Source organism: Pimephales promelas, chromosome 1 (assembly GCF_988280905.1).
Source record: "Pimephales promelas chromosome 1, fPimPro1.hap1.1, whole genome shotgun sequence".
NCBI lineage: Eukaryota > Metazoa > Chordata > Actinopteri > Cypriniformes > Leuciscidae > Pimephales > Pimephales promelas.
Genome location: NC_142769.1, coordinates 52,009,838 through 52,031,880, shown reverse-complemented (window position 1 = coordinate 52,031,880; position 22,043 = coordinate 52,009,838). Strand labels below are relative to the sequence as shown.

The following is a 22,043-nucleotide window of genomic DNA, read 5'->3' as shown; positions in this document are numbered from 1 at the left end:
CTATACCGGTAAGAATCAGAACAATCAAAGCCTAACGGTATGAACACTACGTGATGCATGAGTGCTGGGAGCTAAAACAATTAACACAATATAATTTTTCATACTATTTTTGTAACCTTTTTTTTAAAAAAAGACCACTAGATTTTTTATTTTTTATTTTATTTACCCATCTATTAGGGCAAATAACAAATGATTTTAGTTTTATCAGTCAAAAACGAAATAAAATTTAAACAAATATCTTTTTTCTTATATCTTTTATGAAGATTTGGCTTGTCTCCTGCGGACACAAGAGAGCGCAATGAGCAAAATATTAAAGCAATAAAATAACATGTCTGTCAGTAAAACAGTGCAGAATGTTTAAAATAACACACTTAGATAAATCAAAAGTATTCTCATAAATTGTTTAATTTAATAAAACAGCATCATGTATTTATGTATTTATGCATAATGAATACAAAGAGCACAGAGAGTAATTTTTATATTTAAAAGCTTGGTTTCGTTTTGAGCTTCTCATCTCATGGGTTCAACATGATGGGCATTTATGCTCCTCAATCACCCACTGGAGCTCATTTACAATCAAAAGTATAAATTGATAAAATACAAAAGTGTCAAAAGTATTAACATTTATTACTAAGGGTGAAAAGTATAGATACTAGGGTTTAAAAAGACTTCTGAAGACGTTGAAGTATCAACTCAAGCTATTTACTCAAGTAAAAGTGTAAAAGAACTGGTTTCAAAACTACTGAAAGTATAAAAGTAAAAATAAAAAGTCGGATGAAAAAAGAATTACTCCAGTAAAGTAGCCTACAGAATACCCAAAATATCAACTTAAGTAAGGTAACAAAGTATTTACTTCGGTACTTTACACCTCTGTTTATAATTGTTCTCTCCTCATTTACTGAGAGTGGAAACAGCTGTTTTTATCAAGGGGTCTCTCTCTCTCTCTCTCTCTCTCTCTCTCTCTCTCTCTCTCTCTCTCTTTCTCTCTCTCTCTCTCTCTCTCTCTCTCTCTCTCTCTCTCTCTCTGTGCGCGCATGCGTGAGCGTCTGAGCTGAACGAGTGTGGAGTGCGAGAGTGCTGGCCTGCGGGCTGTGTGAGTTTTCTAACTTTTCTTCTTTCTTTGGCAAAGTTGTTGGTGTATTTGTGGAGGTTTTTTTGGAGTCAGGGAGAGTAGGTCGCTGTTGCTCAGCGTGTGCTGTCCGAGATGGCAGCAGCATCGGAGAGCATACAGTTTGACAAGCTAACGCGGAGGAATGGCATTAAAATCACGCCCGCGGAACGCTGTTCTATAGAAGACTGCAGCATAGCAGTTGCTCAAGTTGTGGGGTATAAGAGTATTTTGTCAGCATCTAGGATGAACAGTGCGTTTGTTTTTTTCCTAGATGACGTGAACAAAGTAAATGAAATAGTCGCGAGTGGAATTGTGTTGAATGAGTCGTACACACCAGTGATGCCTTTGATGCAACCGGCGAAAAAGATTTTGTTGTCGAATGTTCCACCTTTTATAAAGGACGAAGCGATTCAAAGGGAATTGGTCAGGCACGGAAAAATTGTTTCACAGTTTAAAAAAATCGCATTAAATTGCAAATCGGCACAGTTGAAGCATGTTGTTTCTTTCCGGCGGCAGGTGTACATGATTCTGAACAATGAGAGTGCGGAGCTGAATCTCGCGATGAAGTTTAGAATTGATGATTTTGACTATGTCATTTACGCTACATCAGAGACAATGAAATGTTTTAAATGTGGACAAGGAGGACATCTTGCGCGTTCGTGTCCTGAGAATGTGGAACATGATCCAGGACAGAATAACATTGAAAGTGAGGGACAGAAAGATAATGTGGAGGATGAAAATCAGGAAAAAGGTGGAGAAGTGCTAGAGAATGGTGAACAAACTAATCAAACAAAAATTGTAAGCAGGAGTAATGGGGAAACAGTAGGAGAAAGGGAGTTTGAAAGAGCAAATGATGCTGCTGGCCCTGTAGATGTCTCAAGAGATATTGATATGACGGAGGATGACAGTCTGTTTAAAACACCGACTTTAAAGAGAAAAACAAGTGGAAAAAGTAGAGGGAAAAAAGCTAAGAAGGAGCAGGTTCAGGAAGAACAGACAGAGGAAAAGATGGTTCAAGAAACAATGCCTAACACTGAATACAGTAATTCAGATGATTCAGTATCAGGAAGTGAGTGTGAATCTGTAAGTTCAGTTGACTCAGTGTCTCTGAGAAGATCTGGGAGGAGTGCTTACACCCTTGAAAAAATTAAAGCTTTTTTGCAGAGTACAAAAGGCATGAAGGGAGTTCAAGTACTAGAGTTTTTTCCAGATCGTGAGTTGTTTATAGAGTCTGCAAAGATGTCAATGAAAGAAATTGGGTTGGGGGGTCTCACAGAGCAAGAAGTATACAGGTTAAAGAAAATAGTTCATAAAGTGAGATCCAATATGGTAAATGATGAAAAGGAGGTGTTTTAATTTTTCCTTTTTCTTTGTTAAGTTCTTGTTTTTGTTTTGCTCAGTCTCTTTTTTTTCTCATTTATTTATGAGTAATTTAAGGATGGGCAGCCTGAATGTGAATGGTGCAAGGGATTTTAGGAAAAGAGCAATACTTTATGAATTGGTGAGACAGAAAAAAATTGATGTTATGTTTCTTCAAGAAGTACATAGTGATATAAAAAATGAAAGTGAATGGATGATGGAATGGGAAGGAAAGGTGATAATGAGCCATAAGACTACCACTAGTGGAGGTGTAGCAATCTTACTCAGAAAAAATATCAATCCAGTCTCGTGTGAAGTAGAGCATGTAGTCGGGGGACAGTGTTTGAAAGTACGGCTTGAGTTTGAAAAATTTTCTGTTGTATTTATAAATGTGTATGCACCAGTTTTGGGCCCTGAAAGAGTGTTGTTTTTAAACAAAGTTAGAGATACTGTAAGAAGTTGTAAACCTGAAGAGTTTTTATTTCTAGGGGGTGATTTTAATTGTACGGAAGATGATAAAATTGATAGAAATCACAAAGAACCACACATGCCTTCACAGTGTGTTTTAAAACAAATTCTGAAAGAATGTGAACTGTATGACATATGGAGGGTGTTGAATAAAACACAGAGACAGTACACATGGACACAAGTGAGGGAACGTTATGTGACAATGGCTAGACTAGACAGGTGGTATTGTTTTAAACATCATCTTAATATTATTAAACAATGTGCAATTTCTCCTGTAGGCTTTTCAGATCATGGTTTAGTCAGTTGTAATGTTTTTATCACTAATGTAAAGCCAAAAAGTGCTTATTGGCATTTTAATACGGTTCTTTTACAAGATAATTTTTTTCTTGAGGTGTTTGGTCATTTTTGGCAACAGTTTAGGAATAAGAGGTCATTATTTGATTCTTTGCAACAATGGTGGGATATTGCAAAAATAGAGATACAGCAACTGTGCCGTATGTATACTTTCAATGCTTCGAGAGACATTTCCCGATCTCTAAAGGATCTAGAGAAAGAGATAGTTGAAATGCAAAATTTAATTGAATCTGTTAGAGACAGAGAATGTGTCAAAGTTTTAAAAGATAAAAAGAAGATTTTAGATGATTTGTTGGGGGTTAAAGCACAGGGTGCTCTGGTACGCTCGCGTTTTCAGAGTGTAGTACAAATGGATGGCCCAACCAGTTTCTTTTTTGGACTTGAAAAGAAAAATGGCCAAAATAGAAGCATGCATTGCTTGTTATCTGAATCAGGCACAGAAATTATAGAGGCTAAGGAAATTAGAAAACGAGCGGTAGGTTTTTACTCAGAGTTATATAGCAGTGGTCACGTGGAGGAAAAGGATATAGCCAGTATGTTTTATGTGAGTCTGCCTAAAGTTTCGGATGAAGCAAACACTGAGCTGGAAAAACCTTTTACGAAAGGTGAGCTGTATAATGCCCTAAAGAGTATGGAGTGCGGGAAAGCTCCGGGGATCGACGGAATTCCTGTTGAGTTTTATAAGGCACTCTGGGCAGTTTTGGGTGATGATCTTCTGGAGGTCATTAATGACAGCGTGGCCAGAGGGTCACTGCCAACAAGCTGCCGGAGAGCAGTGATCACCCTGTTACCGAAAAAAGGAGACCTCACGAATATAAAAAACTGGCGACCAGTGTCACTCTTATGCTCTGATGTAAAAATCCTATCTAAAGCCTTAGCAATTAGGTTGAAGGAGGTGATTGGTGGGGTCATCCATATAGACCAGACATACTGTGTTCCTAATAGATCGATCTTTGACAACATTCATTTAATTAGAGATATTTTGGACGTCTCTAGATCATTGGGTTTAGATTTTGGCCTTATTTCCTTAGACCAGGAAAAGGCTTTTGACCGGGTTGAGCATAAGTACCTCTGGAGGACTCTGAGTGAGTTTGGTTTCAGTCAGGGTTTTATCAAAATGATCGGAGTGTTGTATGCAAACATTGAGAGTATACTCAAAATTAATGGAGGGTTGAGTGCTCCTTTTAAAATTACAAGAGGTATCAGACAAGGGTGTGCACTGTCTGGCATGTTATATGCTTTAGCCATTGAACCGTTGCTGGTAAGAATTAGGGCAAACATTGATGGGTGGAGTATACCGCAATCTGAATGTAAAATTAAGTTATCAGCTTATGCTGACGATATTGTGGTTATGATTAAAAATCAAGAAGAAGTAAACACTTTACAGGTAATTATAGAAGAGTTTGGTAAATTGTCTTCTGCTAAGGTAAACTGGTTTAAGAGTGAAGCCATAATTGGCGGAAAATGGGAAGGTAGAGGTTTTCCTAAACTACCTGGTGGACTTGAGTGGAAGAAAGGTGGTTTTAAATATTTGGGTGTTTATCTTGGAGACGACTCAATGATGCAAAAAAACTGGGAAGGGGTTTTGGAAAAAACAAAAGGACGTCTAGAAAAATGGAGATGGTTGTGGTCAAAAATGTCTTTTAGAGGACGAGTGACAATTATTAATAATCTGGTGGTTTCAATGTTCTGGCATCGGTTGGCATGTATTGAGCCGCCAAGTGGACTTCTTGCAAAACTGCAGGCTGTAATTGTGGACTTTTTCTGGACTAAGCTTCACTGGATTCCCCAGAGTGTACTCTATCTTCCTAGAGAAGAAGGGGGACAAGGACTGATACACTTGGTCAGCAGAGGAGCAACTTTTCGCTTACAGTTCATTCAAAGACTTTTAACAGGTCCAGAGGATCTAGTTTGGAGAAATGTTGCTGGATCTATATTAAAACAAGCTGGAGGTCTGGGATTGGACTTTACTTTGTTTTTATTGGATTCTAACAAGATTCAACTGAATGGACTGACACCTTTTTATAAGGGGGTTTTTAGAGTGTGGAGTTTTTTTAAAAAGAGAAGAGGAGTTTCTGAGACGTCTTTATTTTGGTTATTAGAAGAACCGACTGTGTTTGGAGCCAGGTTGGATGTATCTAATGAAATTGCATGTGGTTTTGAAAATGTATTGATTGTTTCAAAAAAGGTTAAATTGTGTGATCTGATTGCAGCTGGGGGTCCTGGTTTAAATAACTCACATGGGGTAGTAGCTGGTCTAAAATTAAAGTCAGAAAGATTGGCAAGTAAATTGCTGGAGGTTTTAAAACAGAGACTTACGATGGAAGAAAAGTTTCTACTTGCAAGTTACGGGGAAGGGAAGGTTTCTCCAAATAATAAAGATCCTTTTCCTGAAGTTTTCTTTTCTCCTGATCTTAAAGGAGCAAATGGGTTAATGTTAGAGGACTTGGAAGATGTAAGTATTCACAAGGCTGACCGTAAGAAACTGTATCAAAATTGTGTTAAAGTATTAAATAAGAAAGTTTTAAATGGAAGAGTAGACACTGTTTGGAGAGACAAGCTTTGCTTGGATCATAGTATAAAGCCTGTGTGGAGAGTGTTGTATAAACCTCCTTTGGAAAAAAGAGTTGGGGATCTTCAATGGAGGATTTTACACGGGGCAGTTGCTGTCAATGCTTTTATAAGTGTTATTAATCCTAATGTGTCAAATGGGTGTCCTTTTTGTAAAAAAAGGGAGACCATCTTTCATTGTTTCATGGAGTGTTCAAGGTTGGGTTATTTTTTTGATTTTCTTAAATTGTTGTTTAATAAGTTAAATGAGGTTTTTACTGTTCAGAGTTTTATTTTTGGTTTTCGGTATGTTGCAAAAAATAGAATAAAATGTCAACTTTTAAACTTCATCATAGGTGAAGCAAAAATGGCAATATACCTGAGTAGAAAGAATAAAATTGAAGGATCAGAAGGTTGTGAAGCTGTTTCTATTTTAAAAAACAGGATAAAATCAAGAGTATGGATTGATTTCAAATTTTATAAAATGATGAAGGACTTGACGTTTTTTTCAAATCAGTGGTGTTATAATGATGCAGTTTGTCTTGTTGTAGATGAATTTTTATTTTTTTCTTGTGTGTTACAATAAGTATTAATACATGTGATGTGTGTTGTGGTGACATTTATATTGGAATTGTTTTTTAATCTCTAAAGAATTGTAAAATAAACGTTTTGTTAAAATTCAAAATTCTCTATCTCTCTCTCTCTCTCTCTCTCTCTCTCTCTCTCTCTCTCTCTCTCTCTCTCTATATATATATATATATATATATATATATATATATATATATATAGTCATGCTCAGAATTAATGGCACCCCTGGTAAATATGATCAAAACTGGATGTAAAAAAATAAATCTGCATGGTTTATCCTTTTGATCTTCCATTCAAAACATTTATAAATTCCAACCTTTCATTAAATTAAAAGCATTGAAAGTGGGGGGGAAATCATATTATGAAATAAATGTTTTTCTCCAAAACACGTTGGCCATAATTATTGGCACCCCTAGAATTTAATTAAAATTAGAATTTAAGTAAAATATCTCTAAAGGATATTCCCTTTTTTGTGAAACATAAAATTGCCCATCCATGACTTTGTGTTTAAATATGAGGAAACACAAGTGCTAAATCCCCTTAATCATCCATCACAATGAGTAAAACCAAATAATATAGCTCTGATGTGCATTAAAAGATTGTTGAGCTTCACAAAATAGAAAGTGGATGTAAGAAAATTAAAAAAAATTGAAAATTCCCATTTTGACCATCAAGGCAATAATTAAGAAGTTATAATCAACTAAAGATGTTATGATTCTGCCTGGAAGAGGACGTGTGTCTATTTTGCCTTAATGGACGGTGAGGATGAAAGTTTGAGTGTCCAAAGACTCTTCAAGGATCACAGATGGAGAATTGCAGAGATTAGTTCAGTTTTGGGGGTCAGAAAGCAAAAAATAAATAAATAAATAAATTATGACAGTTTCCTGACCTGATGGAAAAGAAACACAAACAAGGATCTGGAGGGATTCTGTATGAAGGAATGGTCTCTGTTCTCTTGTTGTTCTCCAAACTCATCAGGCATTATAGGAAAAGACTAAGAGCAGTTATCTTGACAAAAGGCGATTGCAAAAAAATATTTAATAAAAGGGTGCCAATAATTGTGGCAAACATGTTTTGGAGAAAAACATTTATTTTATAATGTGATTTACCCCCCACTTTCAATTCTTTTACTTCAATGAAAGGTTAGAATTTTGCCATTTTTTTTAATAAAAGATCAAAAGGACAAACAATGCAGATTTATTTTTTACAGCCAGTTTTGATCATATTTACCAGGGGTGCCATCAATTCTGACCACAACTGTGTAAGTCATGTGTAAGTCGTAGCCTTAATCTCTCAGATCAAGAAGATCTGGTTTAGAACATTGAGCTGCTATACAACAGTGGCCCTGCAGATAAACAGAAGTCATCAGGCTTGGCATTTTATTTGTTTTTCTTCTTTTTAAAAATTTAATTGGTCATTTAGTTTGTGTATTTTTACTTCATTATTTTTTGTAGAATAGGCTGCTCCAGCTACTTTTACTATTAACACTGAAATACACTAAACTTCCATGTGCATTTATATTATAAAACATAGTTAAACATTTTTGCCATCCCGTTTTTACTGACATTTGTATTGTTTCTACATATTAGAGAAATAACAGAATATTTTTCTCACCTTAAAGAGTTTGCTTGTAGAAGTTCTTACAGTGATTTTGATGAGATTGTATAGTGAAATCTACTTTTGTCCCATATATATATATATATATATATATATATATCCTGCTGGCATTGGGTGGAGGCATATGGAGTCATACGTACATAGAAGATCAGTAAGAGACTGCATGCGATTAGATAACAGTGATATTTTTCACTTCCTCAAAACTGTTTTTGCCTTCTTGGTATGAAACCACATTTATAAAACCAGCTTGAGAAAGACATAAGTTGTCACGCAGGTGAATATGCTAAGTGAAACACTAAAAAACACCTTTTACAGCCAATACAGGCAATTTACCATTGGAAATACATAGTTTTAGAGCTTTTTAACAGTTATAGCGCCACCTATGATCCGATCCTCACGAAACTTTGCATGCTTCTTAACCATGTTAGGACACATATGCTCATCGATTTTTGTGAAGTTGTGACTTTTTGGGGGGGATTTAGGGGCTTTTGACTGAATTTTGCCACAGACCACTATCTAAATGAGCCTGTTACAGCCAACCAAATGCAAAATTTCAACTTTTTTTTCTATAATTATTGATCTAGAGAGTCCAGAGAATAGGCCTAGACTGGTTTGGTCCCGATCGGGCAAAAATCCAGGGACTAGTTCACAAAAGAGGGTTTTGGACAAAAACCAAAATAACAATTTTTTTTTGCTCCAAATGGAAATCCAAGATATACATCTCTTCCATCTTGAGCCAGGGATTAAGTCAAACGGTCTAGCTTCTCCACATTTTGAGGCCCTACCATCTGACAAAGTTTCACAGCTCCAGCCCTTACGGTTTGGGCTGCACGATGCGTTTTAGGGGATTTTTTTCTTTCTTTCTAGCAAATACAATAGGTTTTCAGCACTTCAGTGCTTGAACACCTAATAAAAGACATCATAAAGTATAGAAATGAAAATGACAAACGTGCAAAAACAAACCAATAAAACCAATTACTTCTCCAAAAGATAAAAGAAAATGCTTGCCAAGCACCAAATGAAAGTAGACATGGCTTTCGGTCAGTGGAAACTTGCTGAACAGATCAAATTAAACAATAGCAGTTTGAAAACCATGCACATTTCACAATCATGTGACAAACCGATGGTTACAGAGAGAAAACATAGAAGGCAGCGATACGGGGCCAAGACCCTGACGCAGCATCAACAGTAGGGTACAGCTCTTTTGCTTTTCCGCAAAAACAGCAGAAATTGAACAAAGCTACATGAAAAAAAAACACAGCTAGATCAGAAGGTTCAGAAGTACAGGTGAAAATGAACTCAAAATGAACAGAAGTTCAGATGAGAATGAACACAGAATGAACAAAACATACTTATTTCTAATCCAAGAGAAAGAACGATTAGTACAACACTTGAATGATAAAGGAATTGAAATGACACAATATTCCTCACAATTCTTCTAAAGTTGTCCCACGGGGGACTCTAACCCACTATCTCTGGATCAGATGCCTGTCATTTATCTTGTTGCGACACTGGGAAGACATACATTCACTGAGAGGCCGAAGTTCCATAATTAAAGTGAGAATCAACGCAAAATTAATAATTTGTGTATGCACAACATGTCTTATTTATTGAGCTCTTATGGTCTGGGCATGTGTCACGCAGGATTCAAACCCATGATCTGAATGACTCATAGCACATGGTTTAGCAGCTTGTGCCACTTAGTTGATGACCGTAATGCAAATGTAGCCTGCGGTGAACCTGAACCGAAGAGCCACATTACAAAGAATGACATCTGATTAGCATACAGTAACTAAAAATATGATTTAATGGATTATCAAGACACATGATGAGTTTTGTAATGGTACATTACATTGTAATGGCTGAAAAGTGTAGCATTTAATATCCATGATATTATATTGTAAATAATGGCAATGTCCTTGTTTTGTTCTATTATAGCGCCAACCAGTGGCACAGTTCCACCACTTTTTTTAACTGTCAAATTTGGTGAAAATATCTTTTTTTTTTTTTTTTTGTAGAGTTATATACATTAAAATGTATGAGAGCATAAAAATGACCCATGTGTGACTTTGGATTTTTTTTTTTTTTTGCCACATACTATTAACATTTTGAAATTTGAGTATTAGCATTTAGACAAAGACCTATATTTCTGAATTTCCTACGGTGGTTTCGTCTCGAACAGACTAACCGTTTCAAAGATATTCGCAAAGTTTTTTAAATGCTAATTTACAAGGTTGCATTGACCATGCACATGCGCGAAACCTAGCATGTTTGGTATCATTGGACTCGGCAAGGATTCAGGAATGTAAGGTGATGACTCTCGTGAAAAAAAGTCAACCAAATCTAAAGTTATAAGCATGTAAATAACTTTTCTCACAACTTAGTGATGCACCCGCACACTGCTGACCGATCTTTGCTTCGACCAAGCTTCAAACCAAGCAAACAAAAACCTGACTAAAACTAGTGTGGCTTAGTTCTCATAAAATTCCTATCAGTTCCTGACAAGGGGTGCGTTTACCGAAAGCATCGTTGGCCAACTATGGCCAACTATTTCCATTGAAATCTATTGGTAACGACAGAACTTGCGACCATAGTTGGCTAACGATGCTTTCGGGAAATGCACCCCAGGCAAATTATGTTTTCTTTCAACTGCAAAATCAACTTTTCACTCTTTTCTCAGCTTATTAAAGGGGGGGTTGACTGCTTCTTTTCTTTGCATGATTGTGTTTATAGGGTGCAATATAACATGTATTTGTGGTTTTTCTTTTTTAAAAAGTCTTATTTTTCATAAACTTCACCTTTATTGTCAGCCGCGCTCTCCTCTGTCCTCGAACGAGCGGTTGACTTCCTGAGTCTATGAAACCACTCCCTCAGAAACACGTAGTGGGCTCAGATTGGTTAGTTTGGGCTGGTGTGTTGTGATTGGCTAAACTGTTGCTTACGTTGTCCACATGTTGTCACGTTGTGGCGAGGGGGGCGTGGTTCAGCGAGTCTGCAGTGGGACTGTGGGAGAGCGGAGACGGACTGAAGCCGAGCGCTGAATAAGTGGGTAAAGTTCAAAAGACAAACACCTGTCTGTGATTTCAGTGATTAGCGTGAGGAGAGCGCATATAAGTGGGCCGTGCGGACAACAGTTTGAGAGAGAGACTGGCAGCTTGTCCACGTATCCTATGGAGTCTGTTACTGAACGCAGGACATTTGAGAGCAGTCTTCCGTAAATGCGCAGTACAGAGAGCTAGATTACGATCGTCACTTTCAGGAACATAATCAAACATAAATTGTATCCATTGTTGAAGTACAGCGTCTGTGGGAAGCACGAACACCTGACAGCTGGTGAACACAACACACTCGGCGAGCCGCAGAAATATGCGCATGCCCTTTTTTGCATTTTCCGGAGGGAGTGGTTGATGCAAATGTGTGGGTTAGTGACGTCTAAAACCCGGCTGTAGTCCCAATCGAGTCGTTTTTGTAGGCATTATACTTCCTGATTTTTAAAAGATGATATCTCTGCTTACACTGAACTTTCATCGCTGCAACTTTGCAGATACTGTTCATGCACCAACAGCAACATTACACACTATTCAAAATCAAAAAAGTGAAATCGCAGTCAACCCCCCTTTAAGCACAGTTTGTTATCTCGTTTTCTCCTCTGCTCTCTCCCTTGTGTCTCTGCTACAACGTCACTGACATGCTGCGTCTGACGTCACTAATCCCTCAAAGGGCAGTGATATTGTCGTCAGATGGCAAAAAATATGGTCCATACAACATAGGTTTCTCCTCACAAACAAAATCAAAGAAATGTCCTTTAAATTAACTCATAATATTTACCCAGTTAAAAATTTAAAAGCACTCAGAACATGTAAAATTTGTAAGTCCTACAAACTTTTTACTTTATTAAATGTTTAGATTTATTTTCATTTATGTATTGCCCTCTTTTTATTTTTATTTTTTATTTTCCTGTTCCTGTTTATCGTTGTCTAACTTCTGTTTTGTGCTATTATGTTGTTGTGTTATTATGTTGTTTTACTCTGTAAACTGAATGTTTAAATAAAGCATTTGAAAAAAATGAATTTTCGTCAGAATACTTTTAATCTTAAACATTAAATTGTTGTATTGACATTTTTAATTAACTCTGATGAATTGACTTACATTAAATTAATCGCTTAACTACCTTATACTTATTTACTTATTAATGCAGCTTTTTAAACTATTTATTCTTATGTCATATTTTAACATGGGTAACAATAAAGTATATTCTATTCTATTCCATTTATTCTATTCAAATCTAATTTGCTTGCTGACGTGTGTTAGTCATATCAGATACACATGGACGTAACCATAAAGTCTACTCTTCTCACAGAATGTACATGTATTTCAGGAGAAACTGGTGACCTTACGCTCAGTAAATCCAACTGACATGACTCTCTGAACTGCGGTGCAAACAAATATTTTATGCATTACATTTTAAGGATTTTAAACAACCAAACACTCTCACATATTTGAGAATAAGAATATCAGATAGTTGATGACATGGGCAAGTTTGTGAATATTTTGATAAAAAAAAAAAAAAAAAACTATACATCTGCCATTCCAACTACTCTATCATTTAGACATCAAGAATCAGCATGAATTGATGAATTGATGAAGCATGAATTAATTTTGACCATCAAAAAGCATGATGCAGTGCATGATGCAGTGCATACTGGGAGCACCAATCAAAACTCATTCATGGCTCCCAGCATCCATTGTGGCATTAACAATTTATGAGCTAACTTGTCTTAGTCATTCATTTTATTCTTGCTCTTTTTATATGAGTTTTTAGTAGCTTGTTTTGTGATGTTCAGAGTCTGTTTATCTGAACATACTGTTTGTCACTGTTGTTGAGACTTATATGCTGAATCTTGATGTGTGTAACACATGTGAGTTAACCCCCATCAGCATTTTTGTTGAAAAAAATGAGGAACACAAGCATAATGTATAAAAGATAAATTTATCCTTTAAATTGACAACAAATTGACTAGATCTTATAGTAGGTTTGCTACTAGCCGCTAAATTTGCTAATTATGTTTAATTTGAGCAAGTTTCTACTGACCGAAAGCCATGTCTACTTTCATTTGGTGCTTGGCAAGCATTTTCTTTTATCTTTTGGAGAAGTAATTGGTTTTATTGGTTTGTTTTTGCACATTTGTCATTTTCATTTCTATACTTTATGATGTCTTTTATTTTTATCTTATCATTTTAATGTCAGTTTGTTGAGGTAAGGAAGAGTTTTTTAGTGTTTCACTTAGCATATTCACCTGCGTGACAACTTATGTCTTTCTCAAGCTGGTTTTATAAATGTGGTTTCATACCAAGAAGGCAAAAACAGTTTTGAGGAAGTGAAAAATATCACTGTTATCTAATCGCATGCAGTCTCTTACTGATCTTCTATGTACGTATGACTCCATATGCCTCCACCCAATGCCAGCAGGATATATATATATATATATATATATATATGGGACAAAAGTAGATTTCACTATACAATCTCATCAAAATCACTGTAAGAACTTCTACAAGCAAACTCTTTAAGGTGAGAAAAATATTCTGTTATTTCTCTAATATGTAGAAACAATACAAATGTCAGTAAAAACGGGATGGCAAAAATGTTTAACTATGTTTTATAATATAAATGCAAATGGAAGTTTAGTGTATTTCAGTGCTAAAAGTAGCTGGAGCAGCCTATTCTACAAAAGTAGTCCAGTAGTTTTCTTTCTTTCGTAATATTTGCTTTTATTTTTGCTGTTGTTATGTGAAAGACAAGTTTTAAAATCGGATTGCACTGTTAACCATTTGCTGTAGTTCTACAGTGGTGGTAATGTAAAATTATTGTGTTTTAAAAACACTCCAAAATTGGATATTGATTGAGATCAGTGAATCAAGCATTGCATGGTGATTATATCATTATCAAAACACAATCAACAACACCTGATCATACTTTTTCTTAGCTTTTCAACAAAAGTGTCTTTAAAACATTTTTAAAGGGTTAGTTCACCCAAAAATGAAAATTAAGTCATTAATTACTCACCCCCATGCTGTACCAACCCCGTAAGACCTTCGTTCGTCTTCGGAACACAAATGAAGATATTTTTGATTAAATTTGAGAGCTGTATAACTACCACATTGGCTCCTAAGGGACTGCCTCTTGACGGCCCAGAAAGTCAATGAAGAAAATGTTTAAATATCCCAAGTGACTACCGTGGCTCAACTATATGTTTATCAAGCGACGCGAATACTTTTTGTGCGAAAAAACAAACAAAAATAACGAGTTTATTCGACTATTTCTTTTCTTCCTTGTAGGCCAGAATGAGAATTCCTTATAGATTTCCACGACGCATGCGCGAGATTTGCGATCTGCTCACACCAGCTTACACTACTTCAGATCGCAATTCTCGCGCATGCGTCGTGGAAATCTAAGGAATTCTCATTCTGGCCTACAAGGAAGAAAAGAAATAGTCGAATAAACTCGTTATTTTTGTTTGTTTTTTCGCACAAAAAGTATTCGCGTCGCTTGATAAACATATAGTTGAGCCACGGTAGTCACTTGGGATATTTAAACATTTTCTTCATTGACTTTCTGGGCCGTCAAGAGGCAGTCCCTTAGGAGCCAATGTGGTAGTTATACAGCTCTCAAATTTAATCAAAAATATCTTCATTTGTGTTCCGAAGACGAACGAAGGTCTTACGGGGTTGGTACAGCATGGGGGTGAGTAATTAATGACTTAATTTTCATTTTTGGGTGAACTAACCCTTTAACATAACAGCCAAAGAAAAACTGCCATCATGAAGATAACATAAAACAAACCAATACATCATTGACATCTCAGCCTCTGTTAATTTTCAATAAGATCTTCTGTAGACGTATGACAGAAATAAAGTCAGTCTGGTTAGCTGGTAATGCTGTTTGTGGAGTTGTTTAATCCTCCTCTGCAGAGATCTTGAGAGATTTAGGGTGCTTTTGTAGATATCCCGCTGGGTATAACACACATACACACTGACCACAGTCACCGCACATATATACTCACCACACAGATTTTCCCCTCCTTTCTGTTTTCTGCTGTCGGCAGTGCAGGCAGTGCCGGATTAGGAGTTCAGAGGCCCAGGCTGGGCACAGTGTCTTGTCCGCTCTAAGGCAAGCCAAATGTATATTTTTTCCAAGGACATTTTAATATTAGTTTTACTGATTTAAAAGGAAGTTTGTTGTACTATGCTGGAATAAAGTTCATAAATGGTCGTTCTTTCCCATTGGAATTTGTAAAACTATGTTGGGTGGACTCTGAGCCTCTAGGTGGGTTCGGGGCCATTCTCCCCTGCAAGAACATTTTGTACATTTTAAGGTTAAATGCATCAATCTCGTGCTCTCTGAGAGATCAAAATTAAGAGCTTCAACCCATGAACTGCCCGTTGAACAAAGAAAAAGCATTGATTTGTACAAAGTCAATAAAGAGGGCTCAAACATCTTTTTAATTATGAGTCTCAGTCTGCATTACATTATCAATGGTGTTTTGGGATGCCAAACAATTATTATAATAATGTAATAATGATTTATATAATTATTCCTATGGAGGGTTTTTACGACGCGTCATCAATCCGGAAGTCGGCCATTTTGGAGGCACAGAACATAAACAATGCCATTGAACTGAAAGGACGCGCAAATTTGGTTGATTATTTCTGCTGAAAAATGGTCGAGTTTTGGTGTGTACTAATCGGTCGCATCGGGAAAATACCTTTCGAGACTGCCAAAAGTTAAAGAGAAGAGTGCAAAAAACTGATGAAAGAAGGCGTTTGTGGTTGAGAGAGGCACAGCATCAGCTCATCAGCCACATGTGCAAATGAAGCTTTGACTTGACTATGGCTAAAATGTTAACGTATTAACTATGGCTACATTCACACTGTCAGTCCAAATACGATTATCTTTGTATCCGATTGGAGTCTGATCTAAAATGATGTCCACACTGGTTATCGCAACTGTTCAGATCCGATTTGTGAGTCCATGCAGCTCTCGGCACTGACATTGACACTGATGGAGGGGTTTGCATTTGCAATAAAGATGTTTTCTTATTTAATTTTTACATCATGGATATGTGTAGCCGTCGCGCTTGACTATGTTGAGCTGCAGAACTGTAGGAGGCTGTTATGTAACAGTTTACATAACAGTTTACGTTACAGTTTTTTTTACGCGTTCTTCATGCGCCAGTTCCTACAGACCCCTTTTGCGCCAACGTCACAGTTACGTCACGGCGCTAGCTGGAGGCGAAAACGGGAGGCGGCCAATACAAAACAGCACAGATTCGGCTACATAATAAGGAGCTTAAATAATTGTTACTATTATTAAATGTCATCTTGTTGTGTTGTTTGGTGCAAGAATTTATGAAAAATGAATATTCTGTATCTGGAACTTTTATTTATAGAAAATATTCACATTAAAATCGCACTGTAATGTCACTCTTTACATTGTCGTGGTCTCGGCGCTGGCTCGGCAGAACTGCGGATCATACACACAAGTCTTGTACAGGACCATGTAGGCATCTAAAGATGTATATGCCCTCAGTTTCTCTTTACGATCGGTTTCTCTATAAGGTAGGTGTAGAAGTCAGGCCACTCACCCGAGGTAACGTACATTAATCCTGTCAGATCATCGATGCATCGAGTGAGCGTGTAGGCGGCTACGGGTCGGCCAATCTGGTTCTGTCCGTTAAAAATAACTTTTGGAAATAACAATCGCGGTCCTGGACACTGAGTGACCTTACACATTAAGATAATGTCGCATTTTCTCCAGTCATTGTTATAAACAAGCTAACAATCCTTGCTAACTAGCGTTAGAGAAGATGGATCTTTCTGCCTCCACCTAAGCTCCGCCCACAAAAAAACGTCACCATGTTTACCAACTGTAAAAGGGTCTATACATGTTTCAGAAATAATATTTTTCTGCTTGTCCGGCACTTTACACTTTAAACATATCTGTTTCTCTGGACGCTCCGCTTTCAAGAAAACTAAGAAATAAACCATTCAGTGGCCTTCCAGAGGTTTCTTCCTCACCAATCTAATGTTCTTGAGACTGCTGGGCGGGAGCCGTCTCGGCCCATTAAGCTCCTCGCAGCGCAGAGTGTGAAACAGAGCGTTGCCATTCGGGCTACTCTACAATCGAGGGGTACCTGGGTGATGGTCGCAGTCTAGCCAGTTAGAGACATGAAAGATCTGAGGACTGTCTTATCTCTAAAATAGCTTGGACAAAGAAGAAGCCCTGACGCCGAGGCGATCAGGCGTCTAAGGGTGGTTCCCTCTGGGGTAGGGACCGTTTTAAGAAATCGTTTCTCCTCAGCGCCCTTTGGGGTGTGACTCTCTGATGAGGGTCGCAGCACTGACGGTTCGGTTTCCCTGCCGGTTCGCCGTTTCAGGGCACCAAGGTGTCAGTGTCCCCAAACGAGCCTTCAAATAGAAAAAAGAAGAGCAGTCAGTTCGGTTTCCCTGCTGGTTCGCCATTTCAGGCCGCCTAGGTGCCTGCTTTTTCCAACTATCTTCCTAGGAGGGTCGTAGGAACTAAGGTAGTTAGAGGTAGGCAAGATCCGAGGACTGTCGTCATCTCTAATAAAGCTTAGACAAGAAGTCCTGTCACAAAAAAACAACAAAAAAAAAACGTGGCTATCAGGCTTCTGAGGGCTCCTCTGGGGCAGGGACGGTTTTGAGAAATCGTTTCTCCTCGGTGACCTCTGGGGTGCGACTCTCTGAGTCGGCAGTTCGGTTGCTCCCTGCCAGTTCGCTGTTCAGGGCACCGAGGTGTCAGCATCCCCATACAATCCTCCGAGGAAGGTTGTAGAGTGGTCAGTTTGGCTGAACTGACTATTTACCAATGCTTTACTGGGGATTCGTTTCATGCATTTATCATAAAGTGTTACCTGTTAATTGTTTTAGCTCCCAGCACTCATGCATCACGTAGTGTTCATACCGTTAGGCTTTGATTGTTCTGATTCTTACCGGTATAGATTACTGCTCCAGTGAAAAAGGTCTTTGCAATATTCTGTTTGCTAGATGCGTTTCTCTGAAGTGAATGCCAACAACTGTTTATTCATATTAGACACAAGCTGGAACAGTCCAGGAAAAAATACAGAACTAACGATTAATTCTTCATGGTTTATTCAATTCATATTTTACAGATCATACAGATTCATATGCTACAATGTTGAACAAGAACAGAGAGAAGAGCAGCTCAGAGACTGACCAGACACAAGAGAGACAGGTATCTGTCAACAGGTTAGTGACATAATACACATTATTTTGGAGAAACAGTAACAATTTTTTTTTTCAGTCTAATAAATCTGCTGCTGTGTCCTGTCTTGTGCTGCACATGGGTATTTTGCTATTTTGGGCCAAGTGCTCTCATCATTATTTGATCCCTCCCCCTCGTTACCTGATTAGGGTTTGATTTCTCCCATCTGTCCCCTCTTGATTTGTTCCCTTTTTAAGTCTCCTCTTGTTTGCAGACAAGATCGTTGTCATTGTCTCCCATTTTCTCTGTGATCGGCTTCATGATCAGGTTCAGTTTTTGTTCATCAAGTTCACTTATTGTTTCATGTTTTATTTATTGTGTAAAATAAAACAGAAAACTCACATTTACTCTACACTAGACATACCAAACACTAACAAAATAAAACAGAACAGTGGCACAATACAAAGAACACAGTCTTGAGTTGATCGCTGTTTAGATGGTCATGACGCGCACGGAGTTCACCGCTGCGTGTCTCACACTCCTGCACACGCCGCTTATATGCTCAGCACGAGCTAGAGCAACGAACCACAGGTGCGCAAGGGAGGAGCCTACACTTAAGAAGAAACATTAATTAGATTACAAGACAAACATACACACAAAAATACGTAGGCAACACCCATAAGGCTGAGGCCGTAACACATGACACTGTCATAAACATGACATAACACCTGTCATGAACATGAAGGAGTCTTTATGAATGTTTATGACTGTCAGTAAAGTGAACCACAGTGAACAACCATCATCCCACAGGCACCGAATGCTAATAAAAGCTGATCGAAATCATACCATGTCGATGCTAACTAGTCTCTCTATTATAGATCACGTCATGACGGCAAAATAAATCCAGGTCCTCCGGCACTTTACCGTCTGAACACTGAAAAACATTGTATTGATGGGAATCAGAACAAGATCAGACGATGGACATATGGAAGAAAAGATGAAAACAAGAAGAACAAAGTCATACTTGTGGTGGGAGAAACCGGCGCTGGGAAAACCACCATGATCAACACCATGATCAACTACATACTGGGAGTGAAGTTTGAGGATCAAGAGTTTTATCAAATCACAGAAGAAGATGAAAAAGATATAGATGAAACACAATCCAAGACACCTGAGATCACAGTTTATGAGGCGTTTGTTGAAGAAAACCCAACATCTCTGACCATCATTGACACTCCAGGATACGGACACACTGAAGGAGTCGAGAAAGACAGAGAGATTGCTGAGTATCTGACCAGATTATTTTCAGATAAGGATGATGGGATCCATTACATTGATGCAGTGTGTTTTGTGATGAAGGCGTCTCAGAATCGTCTCTCTGACAAAGAGCTTTACATATTTCACGCAGTTCTGTCTCTGTTTGGTAGAGATATAGAGGAGAACATCGTGTTTCTACTCACACAGTCAGATGGAGGACCTCCAACAGATGCTCTCAATGCCATTAACACAGCAGGAATACCCTGCAGAAGAGATGAAGACAAAGAACCTGTTCACTTCTTATTCAACAACCAACAGAAAGAGAAAAGAGATAAACAGTATGATCATGCAAACAGATCATTCTGGGAAATTGGAGAGAGAAGCATGAATGAGTTCCTCAAACTCCTGGAAGTAAAGAACAGAAAAAGTGTTCAGATGACATTAGATGTTCTGATAGAGCGAAGACGACTCGAGGCCTGTGTCTCTAATCTGAGGCAGAGAATAGATGAGAAGGAGTCAAAAACTGATGAACTGAATCAGATTCAGGAAATCCTCAGACAGAACAGAGACAAGATCAAGAAGTGTGAGGACTTTGAGTTTACAGTCGAGAGAGATTTCAAAGTAAAAGTCCCCATTGTAAATGAGTGGCTGTGGAACAGAAACGCGACCTGTTGCTCCGTCTGTGAGGAAAACTGTCATGAGTGGAGCTGTAACTGGGTCTCTCCCAGTAAACTCTCACAGTGTTGGGTCATGAAAGACAATCACTGCACTGTGTGTTCAGGAAAGTGTCATTACAGCGAACACGTCAAAGAGAACAAAAAATATGTGACGAAGACGGAGGATGTCAAAATGACATTTAACAAGCTCAAACAGGAGTATGAATGCAATAGTGAAAAGCCTAAAACCAGATTTGACAAAAACAAATATGATACTACTAAAGAGGAACATGAAAGATGCATGAAAGAGTCTGAGAATAAAACAGAAATAGAAAAACAACTGATCAGAGATCTGGAGAAGATTAAAGAAGAAAAGTCCAGACTGCTGTATGAAGTTTATATCAGCATCATGATTCTGTCTAAGATCGCACTAAAAGCCGACAGCGCTTTCACTCTTCAACATCTGGATTTCCTGATTCCCAGACTGAAGGAGGAGGAGGGAAAAGAGGAATGGATGAAGAACCTGGAGGATCTGAGGAAAGCTGGAGAAGACAAGAAAAATAAAGGAGCTTTACAGTATGTGCTGGAGTTTTTCAGTCGTGATAAAAAATAATAAATGCAACAAATCTGAAAATACACGATGAAAGAGCAGAATAGATATTAATCCATCAGTGAAAATGATTCTCACAATTACTTTACATAATCAAATGACTGAATATATGAAAAGTGTAATCAGGCATAATAGTTAGAAATAGCAAAATTGATGAATGATGTGTACCGTTTTATTTAGTCTCAACTGTTTTAGTAATTGTGGAATTAATTTTATATTATGTTTGCATTTTCTATGTTTGATTTTCCTTTATTTTTGTAATTAAGGTGAATCATGTCCTATACAGCGAGTATGACATGGTGCCCTCAGGCAGAAGGTACAGGCTACCAAATTGCAGACTAAATAGGTTTAAATTTTCATTTGTACCGCTCTCCATTAAAATACTGAACTATAAACTAGGGTGTGTGTTAGAATTTAGTAGTGATGGCTAAATGAAGCTTTTGTGAAGCACTGAACCACTTGAGCCAATTGGTTTGAAAATGGGTTCATTACTCGAAGCTTCAGTTGCAGTGACCTCTCCTGGCGAAAAGCAAGGCTGCAGTCAAATTAATCAGTGAGCAGTATTGGAGAAACTACTTTAGTTCCAACGCATTCTCACCCCAAGGCGTCACCTTTGACCATGCTTCAATATTTGACGTTTTAGGCGCCCTTTAGCGTCACTTACATGACGCGATCCTACGGCGTCATCTAACTGGGGCTAAAGGAAAGCGTCTGTTAGAGGACGCGGTTAGGTTTAGGTGTGGGGTGGGGGTAGGGTACACGCGATCCATCTAACTGACGCTAAAGGGCGCCTAAAGCGTCAGATATTGAAGCATGTCCAAATGCTTCCCAAGGCGTCAGTTAAGTGACGCCTTGGGGGTGAGAATGGGCTGTTAGTTCTGAAGCATCTTTGCTAAGATCACCCTTGGATTTTTAACTATATTTCCTTTGAAAACTCTTTGATGCACACGCTAATGCTGAGCATAATGAGTGCTGGGAAAATATGGCATAGGTTGGGTGTGCTTGTGTAACTATGGCAGGGGGTGATTTTTGGGATGGGGAACACTCAAAGATTTTTATTGAGGTACATTATTTTTTCAACAGTTTTTGGACTGAGTTGGTTTCTTTTTTTGCTCACAACCTCTTCAGACTTGGAAAACACTCTCTCACAAGGAACAGATGATGCTGGATGAAGCGATCAGATTGAAGTGTTCCCACATGTCAGAACGACCTCTCTTCCTGGCTGGT

At 37.9% G+C, this 22,043-nt stretch overlaps 1 protein-coding gene and 1 long non-coding RNA gene across 2 annotated transcripts in view; both read left to right on the top strand.

The window, feature by feature from the left end:
* LOC148998553 (uncharacterized) overlaps window positions 1-22,043 on the top strand; it is a 63,535-nt gene that overhangs the window by 17,676 nt on the left and 23,816 nt on the right. The gene's annotated exons all lie outside the window — the stretch shown is intronic.
* On the top strand, window positions 1,634-20,991 carry LOC120485501 (uncharacterized). The gene is made up of 3 exons (XM_089131858.1): window positions 1,634-2,180; window positions 3,853-4,039; window positions 19,172-20,991. Exons 1-3 carry the CDS (start codon window positions 1,634-1,636, stop codon window positions 20,817-20,819), a joined length of 2,382 nt encoding a protein of 793 aa, XP_088987984.1. The 3' UTR covers window positions 20,820-20,991.